Genomic DNA, 21,537 nt, shown 5'->3' on the forward strand with positions numbered 1-21,537 from the left:
TTTTAAACAATGTAATGTATTTGTATCAAACATTTCATGCGCAATGAAAATCTTTGAATGTTTGCAATGGCCCGTGCTTAATTATCAATCCCCACTCGCGCGCGCCCGGCTGTTTCCGCCGCTCAGGGCCGGGTGTGACAGGAAAAGGCCTTTATTTTTTATTTTTATGCTAGTTGTTGTATTTCATATTATCTCAAGGAATTGTCATTTTCAATATTATATATAAACAAAAAGTGTGATTTACTTGCTCAACTTTATGTTGACAAATATTTTTTTTTTTCGCGTATGACGCAAGTAGCTTTATTGGATGAATAAATTATTAAAGTTTAGATGATATCTTAGGTTGCTATGATGAATGAAGGACACGTTTGTTTTAAATTTATTTATGTATTGAATATTTATTTGTAACGGTATTTATTTTGAGACAATGTTTGTGCTTTTGAAACTTGGTATATGAATAAATAATTTTGATATTGACACGTGTATTTTACCTAGTGTCTTCTGAGCTATGATACAATATTGTCGCGCCCCGGCATGTCCCACCGTAGGCTGGGGTGTGACAGATTGATATCAGAGCCGAAGGCTATAAGATAAACGGTTAGACGTAACGACCTAGTAGCATGCTTAGGGTCCTTATACGTGTTCATATACGTGCACCTTACTTGTTTAAATTTTGTACATAGCTTAGCATATTTAAATTGTTTATTATATACAATTGTACACAAAAGCACACACTTATTCCAAGGTTATGCCTCACTCTTAAAAATTATTTTTAAAACTCTAGGACGATTTTTAATCCAGAAATTGTTTAATAAATCCCACCATTTCATTCCCCTCTCCTTGAGGATGATTCATGGGACGAATATGCAGTAACTGTAAGAGGGACACACTTGTTTACCGAACCCTTGATACCAAGGTTTGCGAACCTAAGGAAGTGCAATGCGCATAAATCTCAATCAACCACGAGACTAGGTTGCCTCTTGGAGTATTTGATAAGGGTGTGGAACTTAGTAAGCCAAAGCATATCACACCAAACGTACCCGAATCTACTACCCTCATTGTATCAAACGTGGTCATGTGACACTCACACCCTTAATTCATAACTGAATTCACGGTGGTTCGTGACTAAACTCGGTTTTTTCGTGTTGTGTTTTTTTAAACGGATGGATGAAGTATGTATAATTGGGTGGTTCCTGAACTACTTCAACCATCTACCTCGACACCCCCCCCCCCCTCAAATTATATTTTCGATTGATTTTGTTTATTTGGTGTTCGATAGTTTTCATTTGTTGGAAGGACCCATGATGGTTCATGAAGACCTAACCAACAAATGAACCCATGTATATCATTTTAAGCTAGGTTATATATATATATATATATCTCAAAATGTTAAAGATGATAAAATGCTATATTATTAAGTTTCGCAAGTAATGAAGTTCTCAATCTCAACCACAATCACAACCTCAAATTATTAATAAAATCCACAAACTCATATATTTACAAAAATTACCCGAGCCTCATGAAATTTTACACATTGTACCCTTGCAGTATGACTTCCCGCCTCATCAACCGTAATTGAAATTTTACCAATTTTACACAATATTGTCGCACCTCGGCCTGTTCCGCCGTAGGTTGGGGTGTGACAGGTGCACTGGGCTCAGTCATAGTGATTAGTTGACTGCGGATATGATGTTTGATCCGGCGATGAGGGTGGTGTTGAAGATTGGATGGATGAGCTAGGAAGATGATGATTGAGCAGATAGTGTTGAAGGTTAACTGCTTGTGGAAGACACAGATTGAGTGTATGGTTTTGAAAATTGACCAGTTGATCGAGGTTGACGCAGTCTCTTGGGCTGGCGACGGTGAAGGTGTGAAAAAGGGTTTTGAATGTTAGAGAATACGTTCGACAATCATTCCAATAACGCGAACAAATTAAGTTAGCACTATGAGCTTTCATTTTGCCCTCTTTTGTGAGAAAGACAATAAACAGAATATATATATATATATATATAAAACTCCAACTCACCGGTTCGTTATACAACAAACTTAACCAAATCTTAACGTTTTTGAGTTTTAAGAAACTTTTTATATTATTTTAGAGTAAATAAATAATATTGCATGTTTTTATAAACTCACTATACGATTGTCATCTGTGGCACATCATCATCACGTAGAAAACGGGACGACAAAGTCCCTCTCTATAACGCCCCACTTTGGCTTGTCTCCCCTTAATTTGTTGCCCCATTATATGTGTGTGTATATATATACATATATGTATGTGTGTGTATGAGGAGAGAGAGAGAGAGAGACAAAAGATGATGCTAGCCGCCTAGCCCCACCTCACCCTCCCACGTCGCCCCCCCCCCCCCTAAAAAATCGCCACCACCGGTTTTCCCCTCAAATCGCCCACAATGGGTGGACTAAGCAACTATAAGAATGGTTTTGTGAAACAACTTTTTGTCGTTTATTAATGTTTTCAGTTTATGACTAAGCCATAATCAAACAACGTAATCACAACATATTGAAGACGATTATGTTGGACTTTTTTTTGTTTATTGTTGGACTTTGCTAGATTTACTCTTTTAAAATTGTTTTATCGTGCTATGTTGGTTAAGTATTTGTTTATATACGCGACCAATAAAGAAGCATGTTGTTTTAATTTTAGGATTGTAGTTTTGCAATTTTAGGAGTGTAAATAAAATGCATGTTTTTACAAATCAACCTAACAAAAAGTAGACAATTGATCGAGGTCTCGCAACGATCAATTAAATTTTTTCGTCCAACTAAAATGAGGTGAACTACCGGGATGAATGTTAGCAAGACAAACTAAACATGTCATGGATTAATGAATTACAAGAATCTTGTGGTGACTACCTAGGAGATGATGATGATGCGCTCTCGGGTGGTACAAATATAACTCGGTTTAACTCAGTTTATGATAGAAGTCCAAGATTTCTAGTCAGTTTTAAAGAGTAACACATAATCACATACCTTTTTTATATCGAAACTAGGTTAGAGCCAATGTTTCAAGCGAGTGGAGAATAAAATAATATAATATAAATAATTATATTTAAAACGTAAATTCAGCTATTTCATATAATAATTTGTATTTATGACTTTTTAATAAGTTTTTTATATATTTATGCATTATTAATTTTAAGTTGTAAACCAAACATTGGTGTTTGATTTATTTTAAACATAAAACAATTATAGCAATATTACTATATTAAATATCGTGTTTATAAAAATGATAATTTATAATAAAATGTTGTTACAGGTTCAAAGACTAAATTTACAAAGATTAAGGTTTGGTTGTAAAAGAAACCTAATAAAAATAAATTATGTTTTAAAATAAAAGAGAAACAATAAACAATCTTAAATGATTGGGTTAAAGACACATGAGAAGATAAATATGATTAGACAAATAAACATAAAACTATATATAAGATAAGTATCCGTTAGTATTAAGCTAAAAAAATATGAGTAAAAGGGAATCAAATTTTAAAATTAAATAAAATAATTACAATAATTATGGTTTTGTCTATACGTATTATGGGAAATCTAAATTTGAAACATTCATTTTAGGAAAAAAATATATTTTTAAAAAATACAAATTAATTTTAACATAAATTTGAACCTTAAATAGTAAATATAACAACAAAATTAAAGGCAAGATTAGAAGTGTATTTTGATTATGTAGTTCTCTATTATTATCTTTAATCTCTTTAATATGCAAGAGTTATAGCTCTTTTCACGTTACTTTAAATTTGACAACCAAAACATATTTCATATTACATAAAGTAGTCCTCAATAGAAACATGATTTTCCGTTTAGTCAGCAACATAAGAACTTGCTGTAGTATCTAATTTAGCATATAATAAATTAAGGTGGTAACAAAATAATAGAATATACATAAGGTTATATGAATCTTCAACTGATTTTAATATACCTTTTTCGACCATATTATATGCATGTCCGTGGTTCATCATAAAAGTGTAACATCCTACTTTTATTAATAACAAATGAAGAGTTTTCGTTTAAGTGATGTGTTATTATTTAATTGTTTTAAATAATAATAATAATAATAATAATAATAATAATGATTAAAATGACGGGCTTGGAAATAATATGGACTTTGGGAGGGAATATTGGTCTATGGACTTAAGATATAAATATATTCTAAACCTCCCAAAATCCTAGATCTCATATTCCAGACCTTCTATATTTACCAAACACACTCAAACACCCACCCACCCACCCACATACTTCTCTCTAATTCCGAATTTAAGATTTAAAGAAACAATCCAAATCATTTGTGTTATTCATCATACGAGTAACAAAAAACAAATAACAAGCTACATTCAAAATCTAGCCAGGTTCAAAATGTTAATTACAAGGTACACTTCAAGATAAAAGCTGGTTCCTTTATGTTCGGTTCGTTACGAATCTTAAGGTCTAGCTAAATCGGGTTAAACGAACCAATAAAAGATAGAACTTTAGTCTAAGCGAGTCTAGATTCTTAAATAACGGTAACGGTAACGGTAACAATAACGATAACGATGATAACAACAACAACAACAACAACAAAAACAACAACAACAACAACAAAAGAGATGAGATGAATAAATAATATAAGGAGACATGATATTAGCAGCAAAATGTTAGTATATGAGGAATTAAAGTGGGAATATTAACATACAAATGCGGGTAACAGGGTGGTAGAGATGGTGTTAAACGAGCTGGAGGTTCATGATTCGAACCCCGCCTCTAGCAAGCAAGATTTTCATAACTTTTGTAGGGTTGTTCAAACCAAGAACGGGCAACACTTAAGCAAACAACATGGCCCCGAACACCACTAAGCCTATAGGCGAGCATGATAGAAACCCGAGCAACGAGCCCATTTGTGAGCCACTTGGGCTTGTCCGTGTGAGCCCAGGTGTGATGAATGAGAGCAAAATGTAGCCGAACATCCCAATAAGCGAGCCCAAATCCGAACATACCTATGTTGTTGGGCTTAAACCATGTAAGCAAAGCTAAATTTTGTTAGACCAAACCGAACTACCGGCCTCGTCAATTCCGTTCGCTAAACCTCTTAAATTTTATAAAAGAGAGAATTAATATATAATAACATATAAAATGATAAGAAATAGACAATTACCTCGTGAGCTTTAGCTAACTACGTTTAACCTAGATAAAAATTAGAAGTGTTAATCAGCAAGGTATGTCACCTAAGTTAACCATGCTAATCACGTTAGCTTGTTCAGATGATTTAACTACCTTTATTAATTAAGGAAAGCTCGTTAGACCAATTAAACTTAACTAACGAGCCTAGTCTTACAAGTGACTGTATAGAGATTAGTACAACAAACAAATGAATGATTGTCATCTCATTGTTAACCAAATCCATGAAGATTTAGTAAGCACACATAAAGATCATGGAGGAGTTTTTTAACACGTACAATTTAGATATTATGGAGATGCATAAAAAGTATCCGGTTTTTCCAAACCAATTTTGAATGGATATGAGGAATCCATTCAACTTTTTTTACCATAAAAACAAGACAATGATAGGGGGTAATTAAGTGTCAATACAAAATGTTTTAAGGGCCTAATAATATAACAATTCTACCCCACCATCCTTTTATTCTTCTACTTCTACTCCCCAAACAAGTCAGCAACCACTGACCCAAAAGTAACAACTTACAGAATCAGAATCAGAATCAGAATCAGAGACTCTGCAGAACCCACTCACACAAATTAAATTCCAACATTTAATTCTCACAACCTCCAATTCCAACTCCAATTCCAACTCCAATTCCAATCTCTCTTTCTCTCTCTACACAACTTATCATCTGCATTCTGCAATTCTCAAACCCAATGGGTTCTTCATATATCCCAATTTGAAACCCACCAACAAAAACCAATCTCACAATGGCCTTAAAACAACCCTTCATACTCCTCTGTTTCTTCACCTCGTACTTCAATTCCTTAACCGCAGACACCACAAATTCATCTTTTACTTTCAAAACCTTCGGTCAAAGTTCAACCTTTGGCTCTGTTCTTTCACTTTACGGCGGTGCAAAAGTGGTCAACGATGGCCAATCCTTACAGCTCACTACTGGTAGAGTAATTTACAAAAACCCCATCAAGTTTTATTCAGGAACTCCCAAGAAATTGGTGTCTTTTTCAACATATTTCGAGTTTTCGATGACGTCAGGTTTTCATGGAGATGTGGCTTTTGTTGTGTTTTCGGGTCGAGATGATTTGTTTCATGGTAATGGATCGTTTGGGGTTTCAAAGAGAGGTGGGTTTAAGTTCTTGAGTGTTGAATTTGATACATTGATGGATGATAAGTATAAGGATATTAATGGGAATCATGTTGGGATTGATTTGTCTAGTTTTGTGTCTTTCAAGGTTGTGAATTTGTCTTCTGTTGAATAGTGGTGCCCGGTTGCAAGTTTGGATCGATTGCGAAGCGGGTTCGAGGCGGTTGGAGGTTCGGGTGAATAAATTTGGGGAAAATCGGCCGGTTGATCCGTTGTTGTTCGGGGAAATTGATATAAGTAAAATCTGGCCCGAAAACGATGGGTTTTTCGTGGGGTTAAGTTCGTTTAATGGGAACGACTCGTCGCAGGCTTGTAATGTGTACTCGTGGAGCTTTAAGACGCTACAACAGCTGGATCGGATGCATTCGGAGCCGTTGGATCCGATTGGTTTTAAAGGAAAAGGAAAGGAGATCAAGGTTCACAAGGAAAATGATTGTGTGTTGTGGATCGAGTATGCGCTTATACTCGGGATCGGAATAGGGGCTTGGGGAAGTGTTGTTGGTATGTTAATGTGGACGGTGTTTGCGGAAAGGCGCCGATTGCTCCCGAAGAGTATGGTGTGAAACCGGTGGTTGATGAGAAGAGTTTGAGCAAATAGGTAAGATTTTAATTTAGACGGTATGCATTTGTTGTGAACTGTAAATGGATTTTGCTTGTGGTGAGGTGATCTTGTAGTTGTTTAGTTATATGTTTCTAGTTATGTGTTATGAACAAGATTTGGTTTTGTTTAGTCAAATGTATAATGTTTCCATGGATATCTTGGTCTTAAATCCAAGATATATAGTGGTTGGTTTTTAATTTAATGGCATTTGAATAGTGAATTCTGCTAGGAAGAACATTTCTTACATTAACTATAAAGAAGTATAGGATATTAGGATGCATGTTGTACTTTGGTATCTTCCAGGATCATGATATAATGTTATCACATATGTTAATGTTGGAGGTTGGTTGGGCATGGTGAGTTGTATATTCTCATTGGTCTGGTATGTTTCCATATGTTTATAGTACATTGTACATTAAATGAATAATTGTACAAAACTCTATATACACTTTAAATTAATTGTAAGTTAACATAACATAAAGCCAAAAAAAAAAACAAAATCTTAAACTACCCGCTTCGTCCAAACGTTCGCTTTCGCTTTGTTCGTGAATTCTATGCTTAACGTTTAATCCTATCGCACGAGCCCCACTCTATATCGCACTGCCATGGAAAACTATACGTGTATTCCTGTACAACCGTATTCCCATAAAACAAATTAAAGAATTTATACTAATAGCAGGAAAACCGATCTATACCGACGACCGTAGTGAATTCTCATGGTTAGGTCTTTGGTCGGGTAATGCCCCGATAGCTTTCGTTTTATTTTTTGGAGCACTGCAAATACACCCAGGAAACGGGTTCGCATAAAAGCTTTCTTCTAGCTTTGGAGACAGGCCTGGTTTCCGCTTATACGGTGCACCAACCCGGTCTTTATGGATCAACCTGACTTGAGAACTAAACGTCTCCCACGAGATCTCACCCGCGTCCAACATATCAATCAGTTTAATAAATTGTAACCGGTCGGGGTTAATCGTCTTACGGAACCCTTCGAACCGTCTGTGCCCTTGGACCGCTTTCGCCATGTTCCCATCATAGGTGTAAGCAAACACATCACTGTCAAGGGCAACATTATAGTCAAGGGCGGCTAGGCGGTTTTGGTAACGGCTAAGTGTGACCAACTCATCGGGTGTGGCGAGGGTGCTGTGTGAAAAGACGTTTGGGTACTCGTCTCGGAAGGCGTTCATGCTGGTGTTACCATATATTTCACCCGCAACGATGTAGATTTTGGTGTTTGAAGGGTATCCCATGGCTTTGAGGAACAAAGCAGCTTCTCTAGGTGACATTGGACACCCTCCTTGCTGTCTTTTTTCTGTGCCATTGATGTCTTTCTCCTTCCAATGCTTCACATTGTATCTCATATCTTTAAGTATTTGAGATTCTTGTTCTGTTAGGTTATGGTTGCAGCCTGTGAACGCAAGCATATCCTTCTCATACCTGCAAAGTAATCATTTTGTCATCTACTGATCTACATATAGCTTTGCTATGAGTATGAGTGGTATTTTACTAGTACGTTTGCTTGTGTGTAAGAAGATGTTATATCACCTTAAATGTAACGCGATATAGGGTTGACCATCACTCCTAAGTCTATCAACCAACTTCCTACCAAGGCTCTCGATCTCATCCGAGTAACGAAGAGCCTCATAATTTGTACGACACCGAAGCTTTTGATAAGATGACGGGAGACCATTGTTGACTAGTCTTGCATCGGAATGCGTGAACTGGACCACTTTATGCTTTCGTAATAATGCCTTCATTTCTCCTCTATAATAACTCGCCTGAATAATCAAAGCGATAAAAATCATATAGGTGACATGAAACCAACAAAATGAAATGGTTTGACCACACACCTTTGACCATGAAACTGGAGCCTTCACAAACGGCTTTATGTTTGCGAATTTTGGTGGTAAAGACTCGACTATTTCGAGATCATCTTTCAAGTTCTCGATGAAATGTCTCCAATCGAAAATGTCCTTAAAATCACTAAAGAAAAAAAAAAACAAACATTAGTGTCCTAGGCTAGAAGTTGAAATGTTTTGTACAAGTACTTTTTTTTAACCTAGGATCTGTCCAAAAAGATTGATGATCAAGAGACGGGAGAACAAGAGTGGCATTCATCATCTTTGCAATTGCCACCATGTCACATATCTAAGATAAAGATAAGGATAAGGTTCATGTTACTAAAACTAGAAACAAAATCTTATTTGATTCTAAAAATAGAGATGAGAATGTGAACTAACCCCTGTCCTCATTTGATTCAATCCACCGTTGGCATGGACCAAAAGATACCTGGTTGTCCTACTCTCTGAGAATAATCAAAATCAAAACTTATTAACGGTTTAGAATGAGAGCAAAACCAAACCACGAGACTTACTGCTTCGATTTCGAGGTCGCTCTATGCATTGATGGTAGCGACTGCTGTTTGGTTTCGTCCAAATGTCCGGGACCTATGGAAACAGTCAGGTTTTGGCGTTTAATATATAGAATTGGTATCCGCTCAACCCATTTATTACAACCAACTACAATCCAATCGCAACCTAGTGGTGTGGACAAAACTAAATAACCGAATCGTAACCATGATTAACTGACGTAACCGAATCAAAACAACCGAACCTAATTAAACCCTGCGATTTGGTTATTTATATTTTAAAAAACTGAATTTTCGGTTTGGTTTTGCTATCAAAAACTCCAAACAGAGTTGATGGCAATCGAAAAATTGATTTAAAGAAATTTATAATTATAAGAGATTGGTAATATGTGTACCAAAATGTTGAGTCTAAATGTTTAATAAGCAATTTACCAGTAATTAACAAAAAGAAATTCATGCCCAAAGATTGCCTAACTTTATTTTCTAAAACCCAAAAACCAAATCATGGGTTTTCGGTTCATTTTGAGTCCAAAACTAATCCATACATGGGCATCTACTTGTTGACTCTTTCAGATATATGGGTTAAACAGGTTATGTTCCGATTACATAATTTAAAACATGTCACGCATTTAGCACAAATAAATACATGGGTTGCATCTAGCTCCATGACTATAGTTACAACATCATAAACATGGTGTCAAATGATTCATTTATTCTTAATATAAACCCGACTAGTAAGAAACTCGAGAGATAGATTGAGAAGAATATATATGCTTACTGGAATGTTGAAGGAATGTTGTAAAAACTTTTTGGGGACGGAAGAGGTGGAAAAAGAGTCAATGTCAGCTACAACTCTCATCCCATCATTCTTATAATCCCTCAACATCAACATGTTGGCGTTGGACCAGCTCCGACTCACCGCCGCCTCCTCCATCTCCGACACAAAGCCTCCGCCACCTGGCATGTACGAAAACCTCACAAACACACTAAATCCCACAAGAATAATCAGAAACCCAAGCAACGTACGTCTCAAATTCCTTCCTAGCTTCCCATAATTACGTACTTCCACCACCCCTTTCCTAATACTATTAATATTATTATTATGGGTTTGGCACGTGGAGGTGCATGTGCCAAAACAATCTACGGCAGCTTGTGTTATGCAGTCGTTAATGTTTTGAAGAGGCTGTTTTTCTTGTTGTTGTTCTCGTGGTGGTTGATGATGTCCTGTCGTGTCGGAGTCAGTGGATGCCACGGTGGCATGGCGGCGGTGGGCGGAGACACCCCCGAATCGTGGACTGCCGGTGGTGGATTTGGGGGTGGCGCCACCGGTTGTCATCCAAAATTATTTATGGATCACCAATTGAAATCTCGAAATCTAACACAAAAGAAAAGAAACGTGAAATTAAGGATCAAATTTCGAGAGGAGGAGGAAATAATAACAATTATTATTACTATTATAATTTATTTTAATTAATTGGTGGATTATAATAATATACAATGCTCAATTTTGAAAAGAGGGGTCGGGAGTAATATTAGCCGGTTTCTGTGTTTGCTTATTATGATTTTGTGGTGTTGGGTCTAGTATTTGTACGCGGATATCGTCGATAACAGATATTGTTGTGTTTTAATTGCGGTTTATTTTCATCTCATGCTAACATTTTTTTCATGTTATCTTAAACACATCGATTTGTTTTTGTGTTCCATAATCATTGGCCTAAAAACACAATAAAACAGAATCAAACTTCTCTATCTATGATAACTATAATCCATATGAAATACTTTTAAGCGTTATCGTTGATAACAGATATTGTTGAATTTCAACTGCGTTTTATTTTCGACTTATGCCGACTCTTTTTACATGTTATCTTAAACACCTCAACTTGTTTTGTGTTCTATAAACCTCGGCCTAAAAACACAATAAAACAGAACCAAACATATCTATCTATGATAACTATAATAAATGTGAAATATTATTAGTTAAAAGTAAAATTGATTAATTATGGCGTGCCTACCAGTTCACCATTATTAAATATTCTTCATGACATATTAATTCTCTACCTATAATAACTAAAGGATATATGTAACTTTTAGGATAAGTAGTTGTATATGATTATGATAAGTATCAAATCTATTCTATATCTATAGAACTAAGTTAGATTACGGTGCTAATAAAATAAAAATAACAAAATAATAATATTATTAATAATAAATATAAACAACTTACATTCATGTACATGGATACATGGTATTCAGATGGGTACCATTGGTACTGATTCGATACCAACTATTTAATGTTTTAGAATCGGTACAGTGTCAGTATCGATATCGTTCGATTCGATACTGGTACCAAACTGGACATTTTTGGTACCGGTACGGTACCATTACCAATTGTTTAGGAAAATCGAGATTGGTACCAGCATGGTATTGAGCTCATCCTAGATTACGTATATGACACGAATTGAATAACTAGTTTTAATTGTGTACATCCGAATTTCTTTAGGTTTCATAGTTTGGTATAGTATAGTCATTTCTTGACACAATGATTTGACCTTTCCGGGTATGCTTGCATTCTTTGATTGGAAATTGAGTTAACATCATCACTTTTATCAAAATTGATGAATGGCTTAATAGACAAATAGTATTTTTGATAAGATTACAAAGTTTTAAGGATTGCGTATGTAACTTCATTAAAATGATTACCTGCCTCATTTTTTTCATATATAATTATTTTTTCGACTTGTTTGTCGTCATACAATACAAACTCTAAAGTCAAATATTGAAGATAGAAAAGAGATAATTAATTTGTGTATCACCATGCCAGGTAAAACAAAGAAAAAAAAAGAATGATGCCATAACAGTGATACATCTTCGACTTGTTCAAGTGTGTGATTCCGAGTCGCCAATGTCAATTGAATGAATTAGGATTGAATTTGAATGAAGTGGTCCAGTAGGGTTTGAAATTGGATTTCGGTCAAGAGCTTCCAAGGATTGGAAGGCTTTGATATCACATGATAGAATATAAAGTATAAACTATAAAGCATGACTGGCTCGTTCGTGTATTAGGTATTTAACAAACTTTAACTAGGGGTGTTCATGAAAACCGAAAATCAAAACTCAAATAAACTTATCTGAATTCTTATTCGAATAGAATCAATCCGAACAACTAATTTGGTTTCAGATATAGAATTTTAAAAATTCAGATTATTCAGATATCCGTTTAATCTGAATAAATAACATGTTTTTAGTGGAATATACCAGTTTCATATGCTTATTTTGTATATTATTTGAAGTTTTGAACTTTGAAATTGTGTTCAAGACTAATTTCTTTTTCCGGTTTTGTATGTTTGTTGTGATTCTAAATGTGTAAAAAATGGGGGACCAAAAACTAGGAAAATTTGCTCTTAGGTTATTTTCACAATATTCGGATAATTTTGGGTTATTTGGATTTTATCTAAATCAGATTCGAATTGAATTCGGATAGATTGGGATAGGATGGAATAGAATAGAAATATCCCTAACAAAGATAACTATTAAGTTGCTTGAACGTGAATAGGATCCAACTCCATACTGATATTCTTTTGTGCTGTTAACAAATTACAATTAATAATTGGCTTATATAAATTAGCCCACCTATTATTTGACAAGACCACAATGTCATAGACCAAATATTTGAAGACTACAATGTCATAAGTTTTGAGGATTGACTCATGACAATAGCATGGGTGGATCTAGTTACATGGGTGCGGGTTCACGAAAACTCACTGAGTTTAGGATTATATATATAACGCCTATATGAAATATGAAAGTGAACTCATATATATATTATAGAGAATCCATATATATTATGACATCATCGTCTGATGGTAAACTCCATACCTTGTTATTGTGAGAACCCAGGTTCAACTCCCTCTTTTAAAAATTTCTTTTCTGTTTTTCCCAACTGGTTACTTAATTAGGGCCAGCCCTCTTCACACATCGGAACAAACGCAACAACCACCATTGTCAAATCATTAGCAAGGAATTTGTTACTTAAAGTTAAATATTATTTGAATCCGCTTTGGTTTTAGAGTCTCATTTATTTATTTCATTTCATTTTACTTTTAATTTCTACTTTGTTGTTCTGTTTGTACAACAACAAACCTGAAACATAAAGTTACATAACTTAATTTTTTACTTGTTGGGCCTTTGTTTGTAATTAGTTCATTGTTACGTAACTTAAATGTGAATTTCCGACTTCCATTTATACAGAATGTGGCTTTCTTTTCTCCAGAATATACTCTAATTTACCGCAAAATCTAATTTACCACATAATCTAATTTCTACATATAAGTTGTATACTTTATGTTGTTGTGCAATACTTAGTTTTTTTATTGTGGATTATTAGACTCTAGTTTAAATACAGCTAATATGGCAACATGATTTGGATGGTTGGTTATTACCAATGATCATTTATTAGTATCCCGCAAATGACTCACGGAAGCACGGATGTAATTCAACTGATATTGTATTTTATTATGTACTATGCCTCTAGTTGACCCGACTGGCCAAAAAATTCTAATGTTGGTTTTTAGAATGAGAAATTTGACAACCGAAAAAAGATGAACCCATTGAAAAGTAATCCTTGATCCGCCACTGGACAATAGGATAACTTGCGGGCTCAAAAGTTTTATAGTAAAATTTTCTAGTCATTTTAAGTTTTGAGGGCTATTGGATTACGAAACAAACTTGTTGCATTTTTACCAAATTGGACATCCAAAGATAAAAACACTAATCAGAAACAGAGTATTACAACCAAAGAGGCAAAGACCGTGTTTCAAAACACACTTTTGTAATACCATGACAATAATATTTTCTCAACATTTATTCACATTACTACGCACCCGTCCATACTTCAAACATATAAACAATGCATTACAATAAACACTTTCCAACCTCAAAGTAGCACACACCCACATTTAAATCATATCTTGAGCCAGTCTAAGCAAGGGCAACACCCACAACAAAACCTAGAAGGATAATAATCCTTGAGATACACCTCTCGGCTATAACCAACAATGTAGAAACTAAAAGCCTGACCACGGTTCACCATCGTCACACGCGTAACTGGGATCACAGAAATGGTATGCCTCTCACATATCACCCTAGCCGTATGCGGAATCAGAGGCCGTTCAGATATTACCTCCGAAGAAAACTGGTTCAGGAAAAATGAATCAGCAAAGAAAGCCGGCGTGCATTGGTACGCTTGCGTGTTGCACAACTGCACCCCTTTGGCTCAGTGGAACACATCATCAGGTACTGAGGCGGCCCCACTTGTCGCATTCAGTTTTCTGGTTGCATGTGTATCCCTATAAAATATCATTGGTTAAATTAACAAATAATAATTCAATCAAGGTTTTGGTAAATTAACATCTAGTGACGTACCATTTAACAACCGCTATTTTGCGTGTCAAAAGTGAGCCACTGCCTAAACATTTCAAGCATTTAACGAGCCCGCTAGATCCACAAGTTGCAAAAGGGATCTTTCCTTTCCCATTACATCTCACACATCTAATAAAAAATAAAAAGTCAGCCGGTCGTCTAGTAATGTATAAAGTTAATTTTTATCATCATTAAATGTAAAATGGCTTACAATGTATCAGATCCATCTCTATGAGCAATCAAACCCCTACCATAACATGCAGCACACTGAGCCATCAAATCTTCTTTATTCACTCCCGGTTTTTTATCTGGATTACATGTAACACAAACATCTCCTTTTCCCGCACAATCTACCATCAAAACAAGATTTCATAAATTCAACAATAAGATGAACCAAAGCCGTACTTTAGGTCAAATTGCACAATTACCTGAACATTTTTCAACGGTTTCGGAATGGGGAATTTTGGCACGTGACTCTTTGTGATTTGTAAACAAAACCGGGAACTCTGACCTCAAATCTAGCTCCCAAACACCAAGTTCAGGCCCCTTATCTTTTCCATCAACATTGTTATCACCATTATACGGTTCTGTTTCGGTTATCACTTCCCGTTCTTCCACAAATGTTTCAAGAGTCCCGATATAAACATTGCAGTCTTCAATAGAATGGATTTTCCACGTGCGTGCAGGACGACTTCCCCAACAACAACGATGGCCAACATGATCGATCAGTAATTCACGAATCTCAACTTCATCCAATATCTGCCTGTTCAAATACACAACAAATATATATATGTTAAATTGTCAGATCATATGACTTAATTTAAATAAAGATCAAACAGGATCTAACTTATACCTAGCAGGTTGATGCTCGGTTTTACCAATTTGCCCTCCATATCCTGCTTCATAAGGATAAGCTTGATCTGCAAGAAAAGTAAATAACTTTAGTTGTGCAGCTACACCAAAGGGGTGTAAACGAGCACTTGAGCAGAGCCGCAAATGAGCTACTCGGGATTGAATCAATAAAAAGCTTGAAAACGGGCCAAGATTTTCTGAGCTCGAGTCGAGCCCGAGCCTCAAATAATCTGTGTTTAGTTATCGAGCCCAAGCTCGAGCCATGTATGACAAGCTAGTTTAAGCTTGCCGAGACGCTCACGAACTACTCGAGGTTGAATTGATAAAAAGATCGAAATGAGCCAAGGTTTTTCAAGCTCGAGCCAAGCCCGAGCCTCAAATAAAACTTGTTTAGTTACCGAGCCCAAGCTTGAGCCTTGTATGGGAATCTAGTTAAAGCTCATCGAGCCTTAATAAGTCTTACGTATCTTTAGGTTCCTTTTACCACATTTGGACTTCTATATATTAATTCCATAGTCCATACTGCACAGCCGAGCTTTGGCTCGTTTATGGTACTACACGAGCTCGAGCTGAGCTTAGGCTCGTTTAATGTTTTCTCAACATATAAAGATAACTAAAACACGTGTATAAATTAATTACAAAAATAATAAACAAGCCAAGCCTAAGCCTGAGCTTTAAAAAAAGAGCTCGAAACGAGCCGAGCCCGAGCTCAAGCTCTCTTAAGTCAAAACGAGCAAAGCTGGAGCCTAGCGGAGCTTGGGCTCATTTACACCTTATGAAATTAGGGCTCGTTTAAGATTTTCCTAAAAATAATTAAAAACGTATATATATATATAAATTTTTTTGATTACATATATTAATCACAAGTTTACATATATGTAAAATTTATGTACTAACAAATTTACATAGGTGTCAAACAAAACATAGATATGTATAAAAACTAATTTTCAAAATTGTAATTGTAGATATAGATATAAAAAATGATAAAACTAATCTCAAAGAACATTAACATACAAAATTTTTTATAAAAAAACATTAGTTTTCAAGGGTTCCTTCAAGTTCTTAAATAATTTTACAGTTCTGTAATGATATACATCCTATATATATATATATATATATATTAATTAATAAATAAAAAACAAGTCGGTCCAAGTATAAAAAAAGAGCTCGAAAAAAGCTCTATTAAGTGTCAAAACGAGTAGAGTTTGAACCTAGTTGAGCTCGGGCAAGGTTCGTTTACACCTTATGAAATTGGGGCTGGCAACGAAAAAGGGAATATCTAAACCCTAGACTAGAAATGAAATGAAATGAAAGCAAAATAATAAGCAATTGAGAATTGAGATGTAGTATTATATTTATACATACCAGCAGCAATATACGGAGGAGGCTCAGGAGAACTGATCAAAGGAGCGTGGAGAGAAGGTGGAAACCGATCGGATGAGCCCGTAGCAGCCGATCGAATCTCGTCAACGCTGACTTCAGAAGCAGTTGGAACCATTGATCCTGTTCGTCCCACCGATGGGTACGAATGCCACTTCTCGCTTTCTCCACTTTTATTATCTGCATAATAATAATAATAATAATAATAAGTAAGCAAGTGAGGGTACTTTTGATCATCACGTAACAGAAAATAAAGAGTAGGTAGAGTTAAATTGGCAATTGGAAATTGTACCATTTTTTTTATGAGAACGAAGGAAGCACCTGTAATGTAACTGATTGCCGTGAACGCGGCTGGGTGGGTGGGTTTGAAACGGTGGAGAGGAAATAGGTGGGTTTATCAAAGGAACAAAATTATTTATTTATTTATTTATTTCATTTCTTACTCACCAAGGGAAACAAACAAAACAACCGCGTCAATCAATCTTCTTGTCGTATCTAAGGGTGTGTTTGTTTTTTTAAAAAACCTCTTCCTGACCACTTCTGTCTGCGCCAAGAAGACCAAGGGCAGACATAGGGGTCTGCAGTGCGTTTGTTTTTCAGAAGACATTTCATTAAAAAATGTCTGCGCGTCCTCTTCTTGGAGAAGACATGGACTAGACACTTCAAGCCTCTTCAAACCTCTTCTCAAAACCCCATCAGACACAAAGCACCACGTTCCTTTATCATTCTTCTCCATTCTCAAACCCTAGCCCCCCAAACCCACATTCCTCCCTGTCCACCAGCCGCACCACCACCACCTTCGCATCACCGCCACCATCTCACACCTCCACCACCATCTCCTAGTCGCCACCAGTCACACCACCCTTCTACGCCACCAGTCGCATCACCACCCCTCGCAACACTCTCACAACCACATCACCGCTAGCTGCACCACCACTACTCACCTTCGCACAGCCGGAACCTGCCAGCCGCCACCTTCGAACCACCATCTGTAAGGCTGCAATTTTTTTTTCTCCTACAGAATCACAAGGTCTTAATACTAGCCAACCACCAATGGTATTTGAGGAAAGTACTTGTGACCAAGTTAATTGAAACTCTAATAACCCTGTCTTCCAAATTGAATTTTTGGAGCTCCATTTTAAGCTTAATAAATGGAGAAGTAGCAGCAACAGAAAATGAAACAGCAAAGATTTCTTTAAATTTTTTATATATTTTGTTTCTTGTTTACCTTAATTTTTTTTTATTGCAAAATCTTTTTTTTAATTGTTCTTATTAGGATTTGATTTATGATTTGAGTTATGAACGACTTGTTCTTATTAGATTGTTGATGTGAGTTATGGATCTTGTTGTTATATGTTCGTGAAGTTAGGATCTGACAGTTTATTTAAATTTCATTTTATGTTAATACTGTGCAGATGTTAAAAAACAAACAATCTTCTTGTTACAGACTGCAGACCTTTGGTCCACCTCTTCTGCTATAGATGTCTGCAGATGTGGTCCGCAGACTGCAGACATTAAACCTCTTCAAAAACAAACAACACCTAAGTGTAGACGGAGGTAAGTTTCCCATCAGAAATATTAGTCAGGTGCCCGCGCTATGCAGCAAAGTACGTGCACAAACCTGATGACAGTGTGTTCGTAACTCGAAATTGGACGCGTAACACATGCAAAGCCGGTACGTGTGTAACTGACAGTTGAACGCGCATAACTGGCACCTGAATGCATGTTACATGCATTAAACATGCTCAACCGACATCATGTGTGTAACTCACGTTGGTTACTTGTGCGTTACGTGGTGTTAGGTGCTTACCAAGGTTGGGTAATGCTATTTACGTGGTGTTGGACACGTGTTTATCGGGTATGGTTCGTGTAAACAATGTCATCACGGAACTGATGCCTAAAATGTACAACAATTTCAAATAGATCGATTGTCAAACCAACCTGTTTTGACCCGAAACCCATCTGGACCAGACACCGTTTTAACTCGAAACTCGTTTCGACCCGATACCCTTTTGACATGACCCCTTTCGACCTGAACCCATCCCGACCCGAACCAAATTAACCAGCTTTTGTATTGACATGTTCCGTCTCTAATTCATTTTGACCTATGATTCGAACCGCCTAACCTGACCCATTGTCGTTACGAACCGGTAATAACGTAAATGTTAATTTTTTTAAATTAATAAACTCTAGCAATATCATACTCAAATTAAAGAGAATAAAATGTTCGTTTTTATAGAATAATTTTCTTAAAAAAATAATAACGTGTGAAAAAGTTATGAACGTTTAAAAGTCGTGGAGGTAGTTTGTTTTAAATAAGGGGTAGATGTGCAACTATTCTATAAATTAACAAAATTTTATTAAAGTTAGAGGACTAAAATTGAAACTATTATGTAAGAAACTAAAGTAACCATGTTGTGTTATAAAGACAACATTACCCTTAAAATTTCTTAAATCTATGCATAGCATGTTGTACAATAAGCAATAAGTTAGGTACCTCTTAAAATTTAAGAGGTCCCTAACTCATGCTTTATATATAGTAGCAATAGATAAATTAAGAGATTGATAAAGTGTAGATATATGCGGGTCAACCATAATTACCCGTGGGCCTACTTAGAGCATCCACAACAATAAACATCAACAAATCGTCATGTTAGCGTCACACCAAATTTCAAACTTTTATCAAAAACTCACACTTTCTTTCACAACAACAAACATTCACAAACCAACACATCATCACCTACTACTTTATTATTTACAATTAATCAAATAATAATAGTTTTATAATATATTAATTATCAAGTTTTATATTTACTCACCCACTTCACATCATCACAAATAGACAAAGTTCACCACCCCATTTTCTCCTTTTCCATAATTAGATCTGAACATCAAGAGAAAGAACACCCCATCAGCATCTCACCGGAGATTCGGAATTGATTGACTCAAACCGTTTGCCAGCGAATAGAAGTCGATCTCCCCGGACGACAGTCTCCTTCTTCTAACGGTTAGTCCTGCAATTAATCGTCCTTCAAATTAATCGGCAATCAACTTGGCAGCTGCAATAGATTTTGATGAGGTTCCGTTGATCCATTTGTTAAAATCAAAAATGTTTAAAATTGTTGGGGGCCCACATCTACTCGTTCTTTTCACGTCTGCAGAGCCGGACTTGTTCACCGGACTTCGGAGCTACAACGGTAAAGTCCGCTTGATTCTAGTCCACCCATTGCCACATGTATCCGGACCCCGGGTAAACCACCCCGTTGTGGATGCTCTTAACTCACCCGCAAGCAATTTAGTTTGTGTCGCCTGCGGATCCATCCTTGAAGCTTCGTGAAAGCTCGTTGTCATTACTAACAAGCAAAACGACTTGTCACCTACAGAGGGGACAAAAAGTACATAACAACTAGTCCTCAGACCAATCACAGTTTAAGATTTCTTAAGAAAACCATGACTGCATGAAGAACAAATCATTAGACGCCATCGTTGTACCTCTCAGGTGACAACCCTCATTATCCACCAATTGTAAGTCCAATTAGAAACCTCGTACATGCTCCCCAACAAGAATAGAAGGTTTTATTAATAGTGACAGTTCGGCCAATCATTCTCTACCATTAAAAAAATCATACTTTGATCAACGGTTTAAGGATCATCACTCTCTCATTCTTACAATTATTCTCCCATAACATATACTGATTGATACGCTGGAGGGTGGTTACGAAAAAATCCCCATATTCCCCTTCTCATAACGAGCTCAGTGTGCTTTGTTTTGCATGCTTTATCGGAAACTACTTGTAGAGATCTGTTACGTGTCCGATGAGCCCAAGACTAGCTCCAATCCCATGTAGACCAATAAATGAGCCCACTCAACATGCAACCCATGCATAGTGGATAGGATCATGAGTTTCAACGTATTTGTTGAGTTATTTGACTTTTCCAACTTAGGTGTGATTGTGCTAGGATAAAGGAATGAGTGGTCATGCCACCATTCACGTGATCTATAAAATAGGATCTAGATTTGTTTTGATTTATTTTGAACGTTAGATGTAACTCCATATATGGAGAAGCCTTGGTGATTTTCATTTATGCAGAAAGTCTTATTTCAAATCTCTATCTCTATTTTCTAGTCTTGCTTCTTCCTATTTTCTTAACTACTATCAATAACCACATCAGTGGTATCAGAGCAGCTCTGGTCCAACATGCAAACTCGCAAGCAAACATTGGAACAATTCCAGCAAGAAACGGCGGAAAACTTTGCCAACGTCACGACGGTGTTTAATTAGTTGATGGTGGAGTTCCATACCTTCAAAGACAAAGGTCTGGTCGGTACTCCGGGAACTGGTGGGGGGTATGATGATGGTCACCCGGGGGTGAGGTGAAGCCGTACTTTGAAACTCAACTTCCCTCGATTAAGTGGTGACGACCCTACTAGTTGGCTGTATCAAGCTGAGCAGCATTTTGAATTTCAGAGGGTCGCCTATGAAGACCAGGTTAGTTTAGCTTCATTCCATTTAGATGGTCTTGCTATGGCACCGTTTGTATACGAAAACCCGAGGCCCGATATCGTGGTTGGAGTTTTCAACGTCATTACTCAG

General features: G+C 36.3%; 1 protein-coding gene and 2 pseudogenes across 2 annotated transcripts; 1 reads left to right on the plus strand and 2 right to left on the minus strand.

Annotated features, from left to right (window-relative positions):
* Window positions 1-5,886: 5,886 nt before the first annotated feature.
* Window positions 5,887-6,889, plus strand: LOC143572761 (L-type lectin-domain containing receptor kinase VIII.1-like; annotated as a pseudogene).
* A 472-nt stretch (window positions 6,890-7,361) lies between these two features.
* On the minus strand, window positions 7,362-10,938 carry LOC143572755 (O-fucosyltransferase 28-like). Its single transcript, XM_077057822.1, has 7 exons — window positions 10,071-10,938; window positions 9,299-9,371; window positions 9,165-9,229; window positions 8,984-9,072; window positions 8,775-8,907; window positions 8,470-8,702; window positions 7,362-8,361 (listed from the first exon to the last, which is right to left on the minus strand). The coding sequence occupies exons 1-7, from the start codon at window positions 10,626-10,628 to the stop codon at window positions 7,617-7,619; spliced, it is 1,896 nt and encodes a 631-aa protein (XP_076913937.1). The 5' UTR covers window positions 10,629-10,938; the 3' UTR covers window positions 7,362-7,616.
* Window positions 10,939-14,101: 3,163 nt separating this feature from the next.
* LOC143572756 (uncharacterized) lies at window positions 14,102-17,121 on the minus strand (annotated as a pseudogene). The gene is made up of 6 exons (XR_013142317.1): window positions 16,928-17,121; window positions 15,564-15,624; window positions 15,139-15,473; window positions 14,922-15,060; window positions 14,714-14,839; window positions 14,102-14,637 (listed from the first exon to the last, which is right to left on the minus strand). The product of XR_013142317.1 is annotated as an uncharacterized LOC143572756 (transcript).
* Between the last annotated feature and the right edge of the window lie 4,416 nt (window positions 17,122-21,537).

The sequence above is a fragment of the Bidens hawaiensis genome, unplaced genomic scaffold, assembly GCF_021521415.1.
Source record: "Bidens hawaiensis isolate Kalapana, Puna unplaced genomic scaffold, B.hawaiensis_p1.1 tig00026006_1, whole genome shotgun sequence".
In the NCBI taxonomy this organism is placed as follows: domain Eukaryota; kingdom Viridiplantae; phylum Streptophyta; class Magnoliopsida; order Asterales; family Asteraceae; genus Bidens; species Bidens hawaiensis.

Coding starts and splice junctions, on each gene's coding strand:
- LOC143572755 (XM_077057822.1), bottom strand. CDS start 10,628: ATGACAACCGGTGGCGCCACCCCCAAATCCACCACCGGCAGTCCACGA. Junction 9,372..10,070: donor AACATTCCTTCAACATTCCA/GTAAGCATATAT, acceptor CTGTTTCCATAG/GTCCCGGACATTTGGACGAA. Junction 9,073..9,164: donor TGAATCAAATGAGGACAGGG/GTTAGTTCACAT, acceptor TCTTTATCTTAG/ATATGTGACATGGTGGCAAT.